This window comes from Scylla paramamosain, chromosome 41 (genome assembly GCF_035594125.1).
Source record: "Scylla paramamosain isolate STU-SP2022 chromosome 41, ASM3559412v1, whole genome shotgun sequence".
In the NCBI taxonomy this organism is placed as follows: Eukaryota; Metazoa; Arthropoda; class Malacostraca; order Decapoda; family Portunidae; genus Scylla; species Scylla paramamosain.
This window is the reverse complement of record NC_087191.1, coordinates 12,390,592-12,411,456: the sequence shown is the minus strand read 5'-3', so window position 1 is coordinate 12,411,456 and position 20,865 is coordinate 12,390,592. Positions and strand designations below refer to the sequence as shown.

General features: G+C 40.1%; 1 protein-coding gene across 4 annotated transcripts; it reads left to right on the top strand.

Annotated features, from left to right (window-relative positions):
• The first annotated feature begins 1,144 nt into the window (after positions 1–1,144).
• On the top strand, positions 1,145–20,490 carry LOC135093048 (syntaxin-1A-like). Of its 4 annotated transcripts, XM_063991918.1 has the most exons (8): positions 1,145–1,454; positions 4,129–4,215; positions 8,495–8,662; positions 8,942–9,067; positions 9,343–9,511; positions 10,066–10,247; positions 10,795–11,001; positions 13,195–20,490. In XM_063991918.1, exons 2-8 carry the CDS (start codon positions 4,141–4,143, stop codon positions 13,204–13,206), a joined length of 939 nt encoding a protein of 312 aa, XP_063847988.1. In that variant the 5' UTR covers positions 1,145–1,454; positions 4,129–4,140; the 3' UTR covers positions 13,207–20,490. The 4 variants fall into 4 exon arrangements, with proteins under 4 accessions (XP_063847988.1, XP_063847991.1, XP_063847989.1 ...); XM_063991921.1 differs by lacking the exons at positions 1,145–1,454; positions 4,129–4,215 and adding an exon at positions 4,900–5,010; XM_063991919.1 differs by lacking the exons at positions 1,145–1,454; positions 4,129–4,215 and adding an exon at positions 5,166–5,241.
• Positions 20,491–20,865: the final 375 nt, after the last annotated feature.

Sequence of the window (20,865 nt, the reverse complement as noted above, 5' to 3'; positions counted from 1 at the left end):
TAAACCTCGTCGTCTTTTGCTCACTGAAACTCAGGTGTCTGAGGCAACTGACAGTAGCCCCTTTTCTGTTCCCTCCTACTTTCTCTTTCCTCATTTTCGATCCAAAGCTGGATGCTGCGTTTATGTGCGCAATGACTTAACCTGCTCTTGTGCCCACGCTCTTGAATCTTCCGAGTTTTCTACCATCTGGCTACGACTACAGAGTCACTCTCAAACTAAATTTATCTGTGGTGTATACCTCTCACCTAACTCCTCAGACTATAAGAAATTCTTTGACTACTAAACTTCCAAAATGGAGCACATTCTGACCCTCTTCCCTTTCGCAGAGATCTCCATTCTGGGATTTTTGTTGCCCTTGACCAGTGTCCTTCCTACATGAAAAAAAATAAATAAATAAATAGGAGCCTTCTTAATTATTATTGTTAGGAACGAGTATATGTAGCATCCCTGTAGTTGAGCATATGAGAATGATGTGGTTTGGGATAGCCTCATGAATGCACGTGTACGTATGAGTGCTGTGTGAGCTAGACAACGTTGTGGTGCTAGTTGACGGGTTAGCGGTTATCCACAGCGCTAAAGGCGCGGTCACACGAGACAGTTTCTCAAGAATTATGTGGCGAGATTGGCGGTAACATGTCACAGGAAACTTGACAAAAATATTCCGCGAAATCTTGACTACCAGCATGTCGGCTATTTTCTCTCGAGGTGGGCAAATTGTCACAAGAAAAGGAAAGAGGTCAAGTGACCGCTGTGCAGCCGCATAGTGCGCACACAGGAAGAGACGGCCTTGACAGCCTGTATCACCATCTGATAACAAACTTGGGATATTCTTTTAAGAATAACCGTGAGTGTGGCAGAGTTAAGGAACCAAGAGAGCAGGCAGGTCTTGCTGCCCCTGTGGCCTTTAATTTTTTTTTATTTTCTCTCTTTACCATGTGGCTTTTCTTTCCAAACTTTTTATAGGCCTTGGCCAGTGCCTCTATTACTTAAAAAGAAGAAAAAAAGAAAAAAAGAAACGGTAGTTTAGAAATAACATCAAAATCTGGGATGCCATGAATAAGAAAGTTCCCCCTCCAAGTTGGTAAGGTTCTCTGTGCGGCGCTCCCTCCCCCGTCCCCTGTCACCTCCCCCATCACTCCCTCCCCTATCAAGTCTGACAGTGTGTGGCGTCTATGGGTGGTGTTAGTAGCGTCTGTTTCAACTCCCAGCCTGACAGAATTTGTGTTTGTGTGTGTGTGTGTGTAACCACGCCTACACAGTGGCTGCCAAGGCTTACCCATGAGTTAAACCTTCTTTAGTTGGTAATGAGGAAGGCCTGGGCTCTAGCAGTGGACACACGAAGGCAGCAGTGGGTGAAAACAAGCAAAATAAAGAAAAGTTTGGCTGTGAGAAGGTGCTAGACAGCCAGCCATAGTGACGAGGAGGCAGGAAGGTACATCACCACCGCAGGGAAGGTAAGGTCAGGAAGTGTTAGAATAAATTTAGGTAACTTAACGTAACTTTTTAATGAATAACTGAACAATCCACGGTTTTAATTCATTTCAACGCATCTCACCTAACCTCTAGCACAATATATCCCTGTGTCAGCCTCGTCTCGTTGCTAAAAACCGTAAAATTTAACTTAATGAAAATGTAAACAATCTGGGTCATCTCTATTTAGTAGCCATTATCTATCTTATCTGTGAGTGTTTTAAACCAATACTGTCACAAAGCGGAGCCACATGACCAAACTTTAATATCCGCTCGTTAGATATACCTGCCATTACTTAGTTTAAGTTTGGCGAGGGTTTAAATGAGTGAGAAGGGTTGGTCGTCCCCCCACTGGCCACCCCCACCGCCATCTTGGATAAGGCTCCCCAGCCCCCTCCGGTTCCAGTATTTTTTTTGATTTCCGAAATATTTTATTTCGTGTTGTAGCTAAGATTTTATGGTTTGTAAAAATATTTCGTTGTTTTTTAAGTTATTTGAGCGCGTGTGTTGCGTGAAAAGTGGTGATTTTGGCGTTGTTTTTGTGTAAATAAGAGGGCCGTTTTCGGCGTATATTTTTACGGTCCCAAAACTAAATGTTTTATTTCAGCCTGTACTAGGTTCTTATTGGTTTTAAAAAATAGTTTGTGTTTTTTTAAGTGTGTTGCCATCCCGCTCAGTGAAATGCGTGCACCGTACACTTGTTTTTATTCGTGTTCAACTTCCAATAATATTGAATTTTATTTCGGTATTTTTTTTTATTTGGGCTAGTAGCTCACTTTAAATGGTTTTAAAAAATAGTTCAGATTTTTTAAAGTGTTTTTCGTTATGTTTAAGCCAGAATGGGTGGACATTTGAACGATTTTAAATGGGGTGAAAATTGCAACAGTTTCCAGATACTTCTTTTTAGATATCTTTAATACTACTGCGTTTTGAAATGTGTTGTTATTTTTGGCCTTAGTTAAAATGTGTGGCAAGTTTGAATTTATAAAGCATTCCTGTCTAGCTGCGTTTTTTAGAGGGGTCATTTTTAAAATGAAATACGTACGTACGTAAATAATGGCCGCTGTGACGTCATCAACCCCCAGCCGTGACGTCACAAGTCCCCCCCCAGCCGTGACGTTTTCAGAGTGGTACCTTCCCTAACTCCCTTCCACTCCCTTACAGTAAATATTCAGTTTTTTTTTTTTCCAAGGTATTTCAAGGTGTGTGTGTGTGTGTGTGTGTGTGTGTGTGTGTGTGTGTGTGTGTGTGTGTGTTGCCTTATTTTTCGTTGTACAGATGGTGATGCAGTGTGTGTTGCTTTCTTTCGTTGTACAGATTGTTATGCAGTGTATGTGTGTGTGTGTGTGTGTGTTGTACAGATTGTTATGCTGTGTGTGTGTGTGTGTGTGTGTTGTACAGATTGTTATGCTGTGTGTGTGTGTGTGTGTGTGTGTGTGTGTGTGTGTGTGTGTGTGTGTTGTACAGATTGTTTTGCAGTGTGTGTGTGTGTGTGTGTGTGTGTGTTGCCTTATCTTTCGTTGTACAGATGGTGATGCAGTGTGTGTGTGTGTGTGTGTTGCCTTGTCTTACGTTGTACAGATGGTGATGCAGTGTGTGTGTGTGTGTGTGTGTGTGTGTGTGTGTGTTGCCTTATCTTTCGTTGTACAGATGGTGATGCAGTGTGTGTGTGTGTGTGTGTTGCCTTGTCTTACGTTGTACAGATGCATATGCAGTGTGTGTGTGTGTGTGTGTGTGTGTGTGTGTGTGTGTTGCCTTGTCTTTCGTTGTACAGATGCTTATGCAGTGTGTGTGTGTGTGTGTGTGTGTGTGTGTGTGTGTGTGTGTGTGTGTGTGTGTTGCCTTGTCTTTCGTTGTACATATGCTTATGCAGTGTGTGTGTGTGTGTGTGTGTGTGTCTGTGTGTGTGTGTGTGTGTGTGTGTGTGTGTTGCCTTGTCTTTCGTTGTACATATGCTTATGCAGTGTGTGTGTGTGTGTGTGTGTGTGTGTGTGTGTGTGTGTGTGTTGCCTTGTCTTTCGTTGTACATATGCTTATGCAGTGTGTGTGTGTGTGTGTGTGTGTGTCTGTGTGTGTGTGTGTGTGTGTGTGTGTCTGTTGCCTTGTCTTTCGTTGTACATATGCTTATGCAGTGTGTGTGTGTGTGTGTGTGTGTGTGTGTGTGTGTGCGTGTGTTGAAAATGTACGCGCGCGCGCGTACATTTTCAGTTTGTTAACTGCCTAAATAATAAATCGTTTATTATTATTATTATTACACACACACACACCTGTAGTTCAAGAGATTAGGTTAAGTTTGCTTAAACACACACACACACACACACACACACGCACATCATCAGTTGTCCTATAATCTATTTATCGAATGTTTGAGACAGACTCTCAGTTTCTGCAGGAACAGTTCCGCAGGATATGGACATAACCTGCATTTTCACATAATATGCTCACTACTTTCCTTCTGGTAAGTGATTAACGCTGGCACAGGTACTATTTCACTGAGGCAGTCGCTTGTAACGCCCGTACAGTAGTCGCTGGGGGGAAACTTTTCAACGCACTCATACATTTAATGCTTCAGAAATATTGGCCTTTATATTTTTTGTATTTTTATTTATTTATTTATTTTTTTATGATCTCCAATACTACTACTAACTCTCTTTCCAGACCACCACCACCATGCCGGCGCCTTCAGGAGGGCGGCGTCGTTCAGTGAGCCTACTGTTGGTGCTCCTGCTGGGGTTCCTCACCCTGGTGAGTACTGAGGTGTTTTTTGATTGCGTGCCCTTTGTGTGTGTGTGTGTGTGTGTGTGTGTGTGTGTGTGTGTGTTTGGGTTGTAAGGGTGATTGTGTCCTAGTGCCTAATATATTGAGGTTTCATCATCCAGACTTACATCACCCCAGCTTCTTTCATTCGAATCAACCTGAGAATTTTGACCTGAGAAATCAACCTGAGAAAATTCTGCCACCCCGCATCCCTTAATCTCCACTTCCTTTTCTTAATTTCCACTTTCACTTCACTTCCACCATGCATCAGGCACTCCACAAGCAGCACATCGTGATCAGACACAATATCATTCATACCATCCTTATCTGTCTACATGTGCGACAAACTTTCACACATTCTTCCGTTCACCAGCATGTAGGAGAGGAGAGAAGAGAAAGAGGAGATGAGGTAGGAGAGAAGCGAGAAGGAGAGCAGAGATGAGGAGGTGGTGAGAAGAAGAGGAAGAAAAGAAGAGGTGGGAGAGGAGATAGAGGAGGAGGAGAAGGGAAGCAGAAATTTGAGAAGAAAAAGAGAAGAGAGAATGGGTGAGGAGGATAGTGAGAAGGAGAGAAAGAGACAGCTAAATAAGCTACTATTATATTTATTACAACTTTATCCATTATCTTATACATCACCTTAGGCATTTTTAGCACCAATACAATGTCGACAAAATACGACAAGTATGAAGCAAAAATCCCTGCATGGCATCGTAATAGCAAAACGTAAACATTAGCGGCGGCTGAGGCGGGGCGTGAAAATTTACCTCTTATTATTATTCCACTGTAAGTACTGCCTTGCCCTAGAGCTGCTGTGTGCCATTTGACCTGCTACTTAAATATCTAGTTACAATAGATTCGGTGATATAGAAGCTCCAGATATAGCGGTAGAGGAAGAAAACAATGACATTTCCGGATGTTGAGTCAGTGAGTGTGTGTGTGTGTGTGTGTGTATTAGTCATGCAAGTAGAAGGCAGTGTTTGTATTGAGCGTGTGTTAGTGTGTTTAAATATTGAGGTAAGGATGAGATAGACATTTGTGTTAAGTTTATGGTGTCTGTGTGTGCTGTACTTGTTGTTAATAAGATAAATGGTTGACAGAGAGAGATAGATAATTAAAGGAAAGATTTTAACAAGCGCTTCCTTCCTTCCTTACCCACATCTGTCTCACTGCTGCTGTTCTTACCCGCCTCATTGTCGGTGTTAGGTTTGGTTTGCCTTTGTGAGACAGCAATACAATCTTATCTAACTTACCCTAACCTGATGCAGTGTAGCCAACTTAACCTAATCCTAACATAACCAAACCGAAGCTGATGAAATGTACCCAAACTTAACATAACCAAACCTAAGCTGATACAGTGTAGCCAAACCTAACCTAACCTAACCTAACCTAACCTAAGCTGATGAAATGTACCCAAACTTAACCTAATGCGATATAATTTAACTTAAGCTAACTCAACACACTTTTGCAGTCCGAGTCTGTGCAAGTTTGCCAACCGAGCAGCTTCAGTGTAACAGCAGAGGCAGTGAAACATTAAAGATTTTATTTGTAACACGCAAAGGTGTTTCCTATCATGCATATTTCTCTAATTGGGAAGTCGTCACATAAGAGGATAAGAAAATAAGGGAAATTAACCTTGCAGACAACTATATATTACTTAAACTGTCACTCTTAACTTCTCCCCTTCAATATTCACCAATTCACAACAGCATTTGTAAGACAGAAAGGGGATTAAGAGTACATGTTTTAGAATTTCCAGCCATTGTAGGTGAAGGTGGCTGAAGAACAAAGAGGAATGTCTCAGAGTGGCTAGTCATTAAGAGAAGCTGCACCAGAATAATAGCGAAAGATTATTATTGTGCAGAGATTATTTTCCATGCATGTTTTTCCCCCAGCCGCAAAGTTTACATAAGAGGATGAGACACAGGGGACTGCCATGTTTAAGCCTGGTCGGTTTTTGCAGCTTCCCTTATTTCTTGTGTTCTTATTTCATGATTTTTCCTTCTTAATGTCAATTCTGCACACTGCCTCCTGTTACTTGCTACTTAAGGGCATGATAAGATAGGGAAAGTTGCAGGAAGGTTACATAACATTAGGGAGCCATCTTCGGGTCAGTCTGGCCACTCACTAAGGGGTTAGATTAGATTTGGCTACACTGCATCAGCTTAAGGTTAGTTAGGTTAGGTTTCATTAGGTTAGGTTTGGCTACACTGCATCAGCTTAGGTTTGGTTAGGTTAGGTTTGGCTTTACTGCATCAGCTTAGGTTTGGTTAGGTTATTTTTCACTATAGCTTTGGGTTCATTGCCTCAGGTTAGGGCAAATTAGATCAGATTATACCTCCCACAGACGCAGACCAAGCTAGACACACCCACTGAGAGAGACAGACAGCGGCAACACTGGCAACAACCTTTAAAAACCTTAGCAGAAATAAAAATAGTAATTCTCTCAGATTAGCTAAGTTGGTGCCATAACTGATGAGAACTTCCGACCGCATCCCTGCACGGCGTGTTATCACCTTATCAGTGTCTGTGCTGATATGTCTGTCTTGAGGTGTTACTTGGCCTTGATGATAAGCTGTCAGAGGCCGCCACACATATGGTGCCTGTAGGGAAGGGAGGGATGAGCAGCTGGATCAGTGTGAATGTGGCCACGAAGCTCTTAAGTGTGTGAAGTCTGTGCGGGAAAACATAAGCTGGTTGTTTAGGTCGTTCTTACATAGGGCATTCTTGGATAGGTCACTGGTCATTCTTAGGTCATAGTTCAACGTTAAACCAGCTTCATGAAGGAATGAGTGGGTGGGGTGTCTGTCATGATGGCACCAAGTCTCACCACCAGTGCCTGTAAATTGTAGTCAAGTTAAGTTTACCGTAGTTTACTCATAGAATTGTCTTCGTTATCCACTTGAAGTATATTTGTGGCAGTAAGTCAGGGTCTCAAACATCCACTGCCAAAACATTCTTGCCCGACGCTTTGTTTAGATTTTATTTGTGTAAAATGATATAACAGCCCCTCAAACCTGCGGTACAGTTTACTTCACAATAACAGGAAAATAATGAGGAAAGCAGCCAAAGAGATAATACTGTTAGGTCTTCCATCTTGTCCTTTACTTGTGTCGCCGTACAGACTTTCCCTCTCATCATTTTACTTATTTTCCTCCTCTCCTACCGTGCCCTTAATAACAAAACATTGCACAAATTAATAAAAGAGATACCATCAGGTCCTCCGTCACGTCCCTTACTTGCATCACCGTACAGGCTTCCCCTTTCATCATTTTACTCATTTTCCTTCTCTCTCAGCCCTTAATAACAAAAAAAAACAATGCATAGATTAACATATCACATACCATCAGATTCCCCATTATGTGTCTGCCAGAATATTTTACAAAGTATGTGGTGTGGGTACTAATCTTCCTTTTCTCTCTTTCCTGCACCACCTTGTATTAGGCAATCATGATGGTAAGTACATTTATACCTTGTTATCTTGTGCAGTGTGTGTTGCATTGTCAAGCTTGAGACACCAGAATGAGTGAGATGACTGAATGTACCGTGGTTGTTGTCAGTTTCCGTGGCTCCTCTGCTGATGGAAAGCTTCTCGCCAGTCTTTTTCACTGTGTCTATCTGCCGTCTGTCTGTTTGTTCCAGTTCATGGTGTAGGATTTGTACTAAGCTCTTACTGCACAGGAAACACTATTTATGCCAGTTAATGATATAGAATTCGTATTAAACTCAAGTAGAACCTTAAAAAAACACTTTCTATTATGTTTAATGATATAGAATTTATGTTAAACTCCCACTGCAACCACAAAACCACTATTTATTTCAGTTAATGTTGTGGAATTTATATTAAACTCAAACTAGAGCTCCCCCACACCCCCCCCCCCCAAAAAAAAAAAACACCATTTATTCCAGTTAATATTGTAGAAAGTGTATTGACCTCAAACTGGAGCCACAGAATACACCCTTCAAAACTACAATCACTCTCTTTAGACACTAGAAACCAAGAAAACAAGATGCTATAACATTCAAGACCAAGGCATTATTTCAAAACATTTAGACCATAGAAACCCCCCTCTTTGACATCACACTGGGAACTGTCACCTTGTATAAACCTTTTCGTATACCCATTTTTTCACCCTAGACCAGAATACCAACACACACACAGAAAAAAAAAAGAGAGAAAAATGAACTTAACCACCACTACATCAAGACCTAACCGAACTGCCGCCAATCACCGCTACAGCAAGACCTAACCTAACTACTTCCGCCGCAGAAACCCAAGGAGATCGTAATGACTCGGGACAGGCTCAAGGAGATGCAGGAAAAGAGCAAAGCCAACGGTGTGTCCGAGTCGGCGGTGGTCAGCATAGAAGGCAGCGAGGACCAGAAAGAGCTGATGGAACTACTGGAGAAACTTGGGCCTCTCTATGATAAGCTTAAGGTTTGTGTGGGATGTTGTTGTTGTTGTTGTTACTGTTGCTGTTGCTGTTTTTCATGTTCTTTCTTGTTTTTTCCTTTTTTTTCTTCTTCTTTTCCTTTCTCAACTTCCTCTTCCTCCTCCTTCTTCTTCTCCTTCTCCTTCTTCACCTTCTTTCATGTTTTTTTCCTCCTTTTCCTATCTCATCCATCATCCACTCACTCCCTCCCATCGCCTCACACCACCTACACATGCCCATCACTCCACCCAGTCACTTCACCACTCACTCCCTCCCTCTACCAGGTAATGACGACGCAGGTTCACGACGTCCGAAGAATGATTCACGACTACGACCAGCGGCAGGAGGTGGAGGACAAGGTGGACAGCATCAAGGGGGACGCCAGAAAACTCCGCGTGGAACTTGAGGGGGTAAGTGTGGAGGATGATGAGGGGAGAAGCTGACGGGTGAGTGTTAATCTGTGAGGGGAAGAGGGGGAAGTGAGTGTGTTTACCTGGCTCGCTTCCTTTGTAAACAAGGATAAGGAGGAGTATTTGCTTAGCTACAAGAGAGAAGCAAGATTGGCAAGTGTATTTAACAAGTTACAAGAGAAGGCCAAGATAAGAAACAGAATATTTGACAAGTTACAGCACAGTCATGTATCTTACCTCTTCCTCACCCCCACCCCCACCCTGACTCCCACCAGGTGAAGGCCAAAATAGGGAAGAGCAGTGGTGTGGTGGAGCACGTGGCACGCACCCACCACCTCTCCCTGGGTGTGCTGCTGACCCGGGTGCTGCAGGAGCTGTCGTCAATGCAGGTGGAGGCGCACAACAGACACGCGCACTACATCAGGAAGGAACTTATTATCACTGGTGCGTTTGGAGTGTGTTTGCTTGTGTTTGGATGTTTGTGGCTTGTTTTATTTAGGAAGTTTTGTATATATTTATTTATTTATTTATTTATTTTATTTTATATATTTATTTTTTAATAGATGAATAGAAAAGGAAGTCATTTGGATTCATGTTGGTGATTTGTAAGTGAACTGTGATATTTTGAAGATACATGTCGAATATTTTTATTCTATTTATTTATTTATGTATTTTTTTTAGCTGCTCTTCATTCACGACTACAGAATTCATGTTGGCTCCACCTAGAAATGTCCTTTTTTCTTTTTTTACTTATTTGTGTACTTTTTTCATTTTGTTTAGTTTGTATACACCATTCAAACCATCACACTTACCATTACACCCTTGAAACATCTCTTTTCTTTATTTTTTCCATTTATTTGCATACCTTTTCATTTTGCTTCCATCATGTACACCACTCAACCCTTTACACCCACCACCAACCCTCCCCACCCACCACCGACCCTCCCCACCTACCTGATGTACTGCACATACCACCCCTGGCCCTCCGCCTCCCCCAGGGCAGTGTGGCTACGACGAGGAGGAGCTGGAGAGCCTGATAGAAGAGTCCACGGAAGTCTTCACGCAGAACCTCATCCGGCAGAACCAGCTCGCCAAATTGCAGCTCAGTAACTTGCAGGAGCGACACGAGGCCTTTGTCAAGCTGGAGAAGTCTATCGTTGAACTTCACCAGCTGTTTCAAGTACGTGATTTCAATATTTTTGTTGTATTTATTCAATTTTGTATTGTGATTATTTTATTTTATTTATCTATTTATTTTTTTTTGTGTGTCTTGTTATTTATCCAGGTACATGATGGTCCTTTTTTTTTCTTCTTTATCTTGTTTGTTTTTTTATTTAATTTGGTGTGTGTTATTTTATTTGATTTTATTGTTTTTTTTTTTCTTTTTTTTTCCATTCTGTTTTGTTCATTGAAGTCTACCAGCTATTCCAGGTACAGGACGATCATTTCGTTTTGTTTTATGTATGAATTTTCTTTACCTTTTCCCTTCTTTATTTTACTGTATTCTATTTTACTGCATATCTTTTCTTTCGTTTTATTTCAATTAATGCGTCAAACCCCAACAGCGGCCCTTCCAGGAACATGACGCCTCTATTCATTTACCTCATTAATTTATTCCATTACATTTATCTTCATTGTTATTCTATTTATTAGATTACATTTATATCTTGATTTATTTATTTTTCCACCACTTTCACCGTTAGTAACCACCACCATCACCACCACAGGAGATTGCGCAGCTAGTGAGGGATCAAGGGGAGATGGTGACAAGGATAGAGAACAACGTCTACGAGTCGCAGGTCAAGACAGAGAAGGGACGGATGGAGCTGCAGGAGGCCAGGGTCAACATGAAGAAGGCGCTAAAGAAGAAGTTTATCCTCGGCATCATCCTTGGGGTCATCCTGCTCATCATTGTCCTCGTCATCGTCTTCTCTGTATGTGAATGTTAGGTTAGGTTAGGTTGAGGTGGTGTGTGTGTTTGTTTAGAGTGTGTTTGGGGCGTTTCTGTGTGTGTTGTGTGTGTGTGTGTGTGTGTGTGTGTGTGTGTGTGTGTGTGTGTGTGTGTGTGTGTGTGTGTGTGTGTGTGTGTGTGCCAAGAGAGGTTCATTTACAGTATGTATTGGTGAGTGTGTCAATAATTTCTATTTTAGAGACTTGCTAAGGTAGATTTATTTATAGTATGTGTATATCTTATCGTATTGATAGTGTGTGTAGAAGGGTGGTCCACAAGACTTCCCTTTCCACCTGGGGCTGACGAGCTGAGAGTGTGAATGATGTGTGTGAGTGTGTGGTGCCTTGTGTGGGCTACCCTGTGTGGAATTACCAGCCTGGTATGTAGGTGGATAGGTGTGTGAGTGTGTGTGTTAATGATTCCTGTGTAGTGTTTTTTTCATATTGGTTATAGAGGCTGGGTGAGGGAGGCTACCTTACTGCATGTGTTAATCATTTCAGTTTACCGTTTTTATCACTTTTTAGAGACTGGCTGAGGCATAAGAAATATTTCCTGCATGCTTCAAGATTTCAAAAGTTTGTCATGGTAGTTGCTTGAAAGATTTAGTCATAGGGAGAAGGATAAGAGAATAAGAGCATGAGGGAAGCCACAACACACTGGAGATCTTGTGGCAACACTGTATATGGTCTTTAGTTGTGGACAGAAACACCAGGACATCAGGCCAGCCATGAGAAGCAAATAGGCCTATACATGGCAGTCCCTGTATAATCTGGTTTTTAGTCATCAGGAGAAAAGAACATAAGGGAGATCATAAAAAATCTGTTAGGCCTACACATGGCGGTCCTTCTGTAATTTGTAAGATTAGTGGTAGATAATTTTTTTGCATGTTTTTCATAATAAATCTATAATGTGGTGTTCATTTTGTTTTGAGCACAGTCTTTGTGTTGATCACGAGCCAGATTTGTTGGTGGTGATGTGTTGGTGGGGATGAAACACAGAATACACCCTGAGAACTTTATCCCTCTCCTCTCTGATGAAGGCAGTTGTTGAAATGTTATGAAAATTAAGTTCTGTCATGACCTTTGCTTCATCACCACCACCACCACCACCACCCCAATCAGTCATCCATTCAATACAGAACACCTTGCCTTGCCTTGCCGTGAATTGGTAAGTTACAGCGTGTTTACCGAATTACACCTTGAGTCCATGTAGCATTAAAAAATTCCTGCTTTTACGTAAACTATCCGAGAGGGAGATTTCGCAACACTCCTGTAGTTTTAGGTAAAGTCTTTTTGGCTGTACCTGTCTTTCTCCCTGCTCAATTAATGCTTTTTCCATCCCGACATCCAGACTCTTCACCTGACATAAGATAAACCCACAACCTTAGTATTGCTGTATTCTAAAACCTCTAGCCTGGCACATCCCTCTTTCAGAATATTAGTTACAATTTTCAGGGGTGGGTACTTTGAGTGGGGCCTTTATTGTAGTGTAGGCCAGTGTAGGATTTGGTTGGGGTACATATGAGTGGTGTTATAAAGCTTTGTGCTATGTGAGGAGTCTAAATAAAGCTACTTGCATTTCCTTGAGGTATTATAACTGTGATAAAGTTGCCAGTGATATGAAGGATCTATTTAGGATCATTTTGCAGTCCCCTGTGGTATATAGGAGTGGTACTGTAAAGCGTTGTGTAGCGTGACAATTCAAGTTCTTCGTAATTAGAAAGTTGGTGCTTGAGTTGGTGTGTGTATTGGTGTGTTCTGTATTCTTGTGTTGATTTGTGTACTGTATGCGGAAGTGTTTGGCGGTAGTGTTTAAATGAATGTGTGCAGGTGTGTTCTTTATTGTGTTGAGTTGTGTGCTGTATGCGGAGGTGTTTGGCAGTAATGGCTAAGTGAATATATGCAGGTGTATTCTGTATTCTTGTGTTGAGTTGCGTGCTGTATGCAGAGGTGTTTGGCAGTAATGGCTAAGTGAATGCGTGTATGGGCAAAACCTTCATAAATTAAGTTGACATGCATTGTATATATTTCTGGAATCAATTAACAAGTATTCTATAACCTACATCAACAATCACTTACAATAACTCAATAACAAACCTCACAAACCATTATCAACAAACGCTACAGCACATTTCTACAGTCACCATCAGCTAACACACTCTCTCCATTCATTTCAGTTCATGGAGTGAGACGAGGCGAGGGCCCACTGCCCATTTCGGCCCGTCAGCCACCCCGCCTCCACCATGACCCCCCCAACAGCTGCCTCCCGCCCCACCCCGCCCCGTCCCCAAGAGGCCTCGAGACCCGGTAGTGCTCACAGGTAGATTTTAGTGAGAAGGTAGACTTGCTCAGTGGTGTTTTGTATGCAGCGGTAATGACTGGAGAGCCTAACACTATTTTGCTGTTTGTGTGTGTGTGTGTGTGTGTGTGTGTGTGTGTGTGTGTGTGTGTGTGTGTTTGTGAGTGTGTTTGTTGTTTGTGTTTATTTTTTTAGTCTTATTTTTCTTCTCTTTTTATGTGTGTATGCATTTCTTTTCTTTTTTCTCTTTTCTCATTTTGCGTTATATTTTTTGCATTTCATTTATTCTTTTATCTAATTGTTCTCATTTTGTTTCCTTTTTGTACGTGTATACATTTTTTTTTTTCCTTTTTCTCTTCTCATTTCATGCTAAATTCATAATACCAACGAACAAATGATTCTTTCCTTCTTTTCTATGGTTTTCTCTCGTATATGTGTGTGTGTGTGTGTGTGTGTTTAAGAGCATTAGATACGGGAGCAAGTTTGGTGAGGTGCTGAGCCAATGATTTCACCTGTACGTGTTGATTGACTGGCATTTGAGGCACTTTCTTTCATGCGAGGTAGGAAATGTATGGTGGTGTAAGCTGTGCGTGTCCTGTTAGTGCTTTCTGTGGTGTGTTGTGGGACGTTGGTGCATTAATGGTGCTGGTTTTTGTAGTGTGAATGCTAAACACGACCACCTAGTATTCCGAAACCCTTTAGCACTGCATCTCCACTACTTTCAGAAGGCTCTAGTTGAAGTTGCACGGGTTTTCAAGGGTGTTTTTAAGGTTCTAGTGACAGGTTAACAAGATTTCTGTATTACTAACAGGAGAAGCAGTCTTGAGAACCTGGCTAATTGTCTCAATGGCCTTTGGAAACAGCTGTGGTGTGAGAGCAAAGCTTTTCTGAATACTGGTCATGGTCCCTTTAAATTAATTCCACTGCTAAAAACACCACCAAGGAAAAAAAGGCAATATATAGCCCGTTCAAGTTTGCCTGGGAAGAAAACATTGCCGAGAGAAATAAGAATGAAAAAGAAAGAAGAAACGTGCAAAGAAAATCATGTAGGCTTATTTTTTTAGACCCTCCGTGATTTATAGAGACCCGATGTGGTATTTTGGCAAAGAGGCAGAGTGGTAAAGTGATACAAGTGAAGTAAAGTGTTCATGCAACAGTATTTTTTAAGAATATATCATCGTTTGTAATACCGTACGTCAGATGTGCATGTGTGTGTCCGTTGCGTCATCACTGGTCCCTCCATCAACACACAGTGGAAGGCCAGGAGAGGAGGAGAGGCTAGGAATGATAATAGTGACAGGCGCGTATCATCACAGACTCAGTTTCCTAGACAAAGCACAGTGGAAGGTTAGAAGGAAACGTATCATTACAAGAGGAGCCAGGAGATGAAGGGAGGCTAGGAATGATTATAATGACAGGCACTTATCATCATTACAGACTCAGTTTCCTAGACAAAGCACAGTGGAAGGTTAGAAGGGAATGCATCAATACAACACAGATATTGATGGGAGGTGAATGAGTAATACTAAACCAAAGAGATGTGATAAGAGTAACGTTATCACAGAGCACAGTAGAAAGTTATTGTGCAAGAAAAACACACAGATACTAAACACTATAGGAGGGAAGAAAGTGATGGGAGGCAAATGATTGATGCCACAAGTAGTAATGATGGTACGGTGACATTGTAAACACCATCAACTTCATTTTCTAAAGAAGGTTAAAAATTACTACCATATGATACTGAAACAATATTAATTTTGAAGCTTCTTTTTTCCTCCTTTTCTTCTTCTTTCTTCTTCTTTCTTTCTTTTTTTTTCTTCTTCTTCTTCTTCTTCTTCTTCTTCTTCTTCTTCTTCTTCTTCTTCTTCTTCTTCTATTTCTACTTCTTCATCTTCATTTTCTGGCACACTTCATTTCCCAAGCTTAAAGTGAAGATTTTGAGGCCGCCAAGCACAAACTTTGTAATAAATATAATGAGAGAATACCCAGGGTGCTTTGTTGTGTGTGTCTGCATGAGAGAGAGAGAGAGAGAGAGAGAGAGAGAGAGAGAGTTAACATAATTTTCTTCGCAATCATTCCACAAATATACGGTTAATATTAACTTAGTGCATTTACTTTTAAGATAACACACATCCTTTTGTAAATACCAGTTCTTTCTGTTTGTCTCTTCCTGTGATTCTTGCGTAGCTGTGTCTGAGAGAGAGAGAGAGAGAGAGAGAGAGAGAGAGTCCATCAGTCAGTCAGTCAGTCAGTCAGCTAGTTAGTCAAGGTGTAACTGTGATAATAATATGGCACTTTATCCAATATTAGTAATTTCCCTGTAGTGATGAAGTGATGTTATTTAGTGACTCGAGAATGACTGTACCCTGAAGAAGAGGAGGAGGAGAAGCAGGAGGAGAAGGAGGAGGATTGTTCATAAGGAGAGGAAAAGAAGGTGATTATTAAAAGAATAAAGGAGAGGAAAGATATATTAGTAAGAGAGGAAACAAGTGATAGGAGAAGGAGATAAGAAAGAAAGGAAAGTTAAAGGGACAGGAATAATAAGGAAGAGAAAGAGAAAGCAGAAGAAAAATAACAAAAGAGAAAGAAAATGTAGGAAAACAAAGGAGGAGCAAAATTAGTAACAGAAGAAATAGAAGGAAGAGAGGAGGATGAAGAAAGAGAAAGAAAATGCATAAAAAAAGAAAGGAAGGAAAAAATTAATAAAAGTAGTAATAGATGAAGAAGAGGAAGAAGAAGAAGTCATAGAATAGACAAACCAGCTATATTAAGTTTCTCTACAATGAAGAATAACCAATAAATGTATATATTGTTACTTTATTTTGCATACATCACTAACCACTAACACTCGCGAATTTGTATTTACGTTTAGGGCACTTTCCAAAGACATCTAAGAGGCTATGACAGCAATAACAACAGTAACAACAACACATACAACTCTCCCATACTGCATTAGTTTTAAGCAAAGGACCAGCATTGTTTTGTATATCCACTATTTGTATCTTTGGGTGTTGGGTGTGTTGTGTATATATGTCCTTGTACAGTATGTTAGTCCGTGGAATTTCAGGTTAGGTTAGGAAGGTGGAGGGGTAGAGTATTGGTGTGAGAGGGTCAGTTGAGGCTAGGATGAGCGTCTGGTTAGGGAGAGATAGAGGCTGGAAATGAGAAGTGAAGGAAGAGAGAAGGGATGGGAAGGAAGGAAGGAAGGAAGAAGAGAAGAAAAAGAGAATTTGGATTACATTAGTTAATTAATAAGTAGATATGTAGCCGTGTGTGTGTGTGTGTGTGTGTAAGAGAGTACAGATATTATAGATAAGAAATGGAGGCAGAAATAAAGAAACGAAAGGATGAAAGTAAAGGAGAATAGCAGTTTTTGGATAAGGTGCAGAGCTAGAATTGATGAAATGGAAGGGTAAAGCTCAAAGAATACAGACATTTTGGATAAGAAGTTGAGCTAGGAATGAAAGAATAAAGTAAAGGATTATAGGAGTGAAAAAGGTGTTAAGTAGAAATTAAGTGTTTGGATAGGGAGGAATGGAGGCTGGAATAGATAGGATGAGGGAATAGGAGTACAGGAATTTTGGATAGGGAAAAAGTGGAGATAGAAATGAAAGGATAGAGAAAAGGAGGGAATGAGGTGTTAGGAGAGACAGTATTTGGACAGAGAGAGAGAGATGGAGACTTGAAATGAAAGGAAAGAGACAGTATTTTGTATAAGGAGGGATAAAGACTAGCAATAAAGAGATACAGTGAAGCATTGCATATGAGGAAGAGGTCGTAGTAGTAGAGAATTTCAGTAATAAAGCAATGGTTGGATCAGAGACATAGGAGCTGAGTACGTGAGTGAAAGAGTTGTAAGTAGAAAGAAGATTTAAACAAGAAGGCAGTGGTTTGACAGGATGAGGCAATGTACTGAGCGTTTGAGAAAGTGTTAGCGGGAAATGTCGTTTTATTGGTGTGGCTTGCTTTACGGTGGCTGAGAGGTAGCAGAAGGGCCCTGCTTGCTGTGTGTGTGTGTGTCTGGCAGGGAATGTGTATGAGTCTGAAGGTCTGTATATTAAGAGTGTTCCTTTAAGTGTGATTGGGAGTACAAATGTGCAGTGCAGCCATTGTTTTGGTTACGAAAGTAATGAAAAATGTGCAATATCTGTTCTCTTCATGCACAATATAGGCAAGTAAGCAATAATTTTGAATCTTATGGCAATTTTAAATATTGGATGTGTTTTAAAAGCCTCCTAAGGTTGTGTAAGATTTCATTTGCTTTTGATCATGATGAAGAATATCAGTAATGCCTCGTTTTCATAGATTAATGGGCAATAGACTTGTTCCCTAACATGTACAGCAACAGAACAGCAGTAATATGTATACTTGTGTCTTTCCTTATTATCAGTGGAGAGAAAACACTGATAATTTACTCTCCTTTCCTTCAATGAAATATGATGTTGGCCAGAAGATGAAAAAAAAAAAAAAAACTAATATTCTTTGCTTTCATGTATATTGGAAGGGAGATGGAAAAGCAGTAATATTCTTTTATGTATTCTGTATTGCATATTGACAGAACAAAGGGGAAAAACTAAAATATTCTTTTCTTTTATATAGATGTATTAGAAAGTGAGAGAAAGAAGGTAAACAATTTTAAGTTTATTTATATATTCAAAATTTACAAAAGGAGGAAAAAAAAAATAATAATATATCTTTTGTGTATATTGAAAAGTGATAGGCAGTAAATATGTGACTTAGGAGGAAACAGAAGCAATAATACACAGATAATGAAGACTGTATAGTGTTAATAAGAGATAGACTTGTAGAATGAAGAGAAAAGAGAAGAAAACAAGCAATAATACTTAATGAAGACTGTATAATGTTTGTAATGTAGATTTGTATAATGAAAACCAGTGAAAATTTAGAGAGAGAGAGAGAGAGAGAGAGAGAGAGAGAGAGAGAGAGAGAGAGAGAGAGAGAGAGAGAGTAGGAAATTTTGCACGTGGTAATGAGTCAAGTTACGTTTTGCCTCGAGCGACGTACGGATGTGTATGTAACTGAGTGTACCTTTGTATTTTCTGTATATCGCACAAAGAAGGGACAAATGAAGCACCTCAGTTTTATCCTTGTGAAATGCTGTACATGTGAAGGAAGGGAGAAGGAGTGAGAAGGAGAAGGAAGGAAGGAGAAGTGAAATGAAGGAAAAAGAGAAGAAAAAGGGAATTTGTATTAGGTTAGGTAATCAATAGGTATGTATGTAGCTTTGTATGTGTGTGTGTGTGTGTGTGTGTGTGTATGAGGGAAAGTAAAAGGAAGAAGGAAAGAGCAGTGAAATGTAGGTTACTTTTGTTAATTACTTGGTATGTAGCTTTATATATGCATGTGTGTGTGTGTGTGTGTGTGTGGTTAATTTGTTATGGCAGGGAAGAGTTGCTCAATGTGTCATAGCATATCATAGCAACGTGTCTATTGCATTAACATCTTCATTTCCGTAGAGCATCGGTACTTAACTGTCGTCCCGAGAGTTTGTGGGGATTGGACACGACAAAGGTTACTTGTGTTCACTCGTGTATACTCATCACTCATGTCGTTTACTCACCCAGAGCATTGTAGGGACATTAATGTACTCACAAAGTCTCATTCATTCACCCACTCACTCACTCCTTCACTTAATTTACCCACCCAGAGCATTGTAGGGACATATATTTACTCGCAAAGTCTCTCATTCATTCATCCACTCACTCACTCCTTCACTTCCTCCTTTCTTCACTCTCTTGTCTGTTTTCTTCTTCCACTTGGTTTCTTGAGTAAATTATTCATGATTCACTTGTTATAATCTTCATTTCTCCCTGGCATTACTTGTTTTCATTGTATCTTGTTTTTCATTTATTTTCTTCGTCATTCATCATTCATTGCTCTCCCAGTCATTACTTTTTTTTGCTATTTCCTGTTTTTTGTTAAGTTTCTTCATCATTCATCATTCATTATCTTTCTAACTCTTTATATTGATAATTACTTTTGGCTTCTCTCTCCTTTCATCACTCCTGTCATTGTTATTTCTATGTAATTATTTCCTTCACCTTCCTCTTCATCACTCTTGTCATCAGTGTTTGTAGGTACCCATCACATTTGACCTTCCTCTTTTTCATCCCTCTTGTCATCAGTATTTGTATGTACCTGTCATCTTTACCTCCCTCCCCTTCATCACTCGTCATCGCTATTTGTACGAGAGAGTCATCAGTTGTGGCCTTAATGATACTGTAATTCATCACCGACCTGTGGGTTTTTTTATTTGTGATTGCGTGAAGACCAGCCATCCTTGGTGCTCACTGGGACGGGCTGTGTCAGGTTAGGTTTTGTTTTGTTTGGTTTGGTTTGGTTTGGTTTGGTAGGATTTCATTAAGTTTAGTTAGGTTTGTTACTGTTCAGTTTATTTAAGTTAGGTTAGATTTCATTAATTTCTCTCAAGTTAGGTTTGGTTAGCTTTGATTATGACACTAGATTATGTTAAGTTGGATTTGATTCAGTTGGATTCAGTCAGGTTAGATTAGATAAGATTTGATTCCTTAACTCAACCTAGCCTAACCAAACAGAACTGACATATAGTTACACCAGTCAAATCTTACGTAACTTAACCTGACTCGCCCAGCACACACCAGTTACTAATCTAACCTTACATAACCTAACCCAGACTTACAACTTTACCATAACCTGACCCAGCCAAACACACCCCAAGAGAAATACAGGGATAGCTAATATTCACGCGACTCTCAATATCTTGTACGGCTAAGTTAACAATGAAAACACTGCAACATTTCACCATTGCCAAGCTACAGAACTACGTATTTAAGAGACTAGTATGAAAAAAATATTCTTTTAAACCCTGTGGATGATTATGGAAAAGATTAGCTTGCAGTGAAGGTTTAACTCAGCCAAACCCACCACGACAAATATTTAAGGTGGTTAATTTTTCATGCGAATCTATTTTTTTCCTTCTTTCCTTTATCTTCTCTCTTATCGCTCTCATTACCCATCACCTGTCCGGCAATAACGACAAAGTGACTCAGGTGAGGTGATCCCTTGTAATAATGTACAGCAGTGTTCTGATGTGTTGGTATTGTATATCTTGCTTGGACTTTTGTGAATAGTTGTTGTTATTTTCTTTTATATCAATATACACTGATCTCTTATATTCTGTGGTGTTTTATTGACCATTAAAGTGCTGAAGCGTCTGGGTTTTGAGGGAATATGAGGGGAGGAGAGACAGGACGAAAATATGGGAGGGAGGACTGAAGGAAAAACATGAAAGACAAGCAAAATAAATGCATGGATTTTGAGAGGACAGGATGTGAGGAAAGAAGGAAAAGATAAAAGAGAAGAATGAAAGAGAAGACAGAAGCAAGATAAAATGTATGATTTTTTTTATAAGGTAAATATTCTGATAGGTTGAGGGAAAAAGATGAAAAAACGAAGAGAAAGGAAACAAGAAAGAAAAAAAAAGGAATAAAATTGAAGAGAATAAATGTATGGATGTAACATAAACATTCTGAAAGGATAGGTAAACTGG

Bases quoted from the DNA above. Each gene is read 5' to 3' on its own strand.
- LOC135093048 (XM_063991918.1), top strand. From the start codon at position 4,141: ATGCCGGCGCCTTCAGGAGGGCGGCGTCGTTCAGTGAGCCTACTGTTG. The intron at 8,663-8,941 runs GTTTGTGTGGGA...TCCCTCTACCAG, and splicing joins CTCTCTATGATAAGCTTAAG to GTAATGACGACGCAGGTTCA. The intron at 9,068-9,342 runs GTAAGTGTGGAG...GACTCCCACCAG, and splicing joins TCCGCGTGGAACTTGAGGGG to GTGAAGGCCAAAATAGGGAA.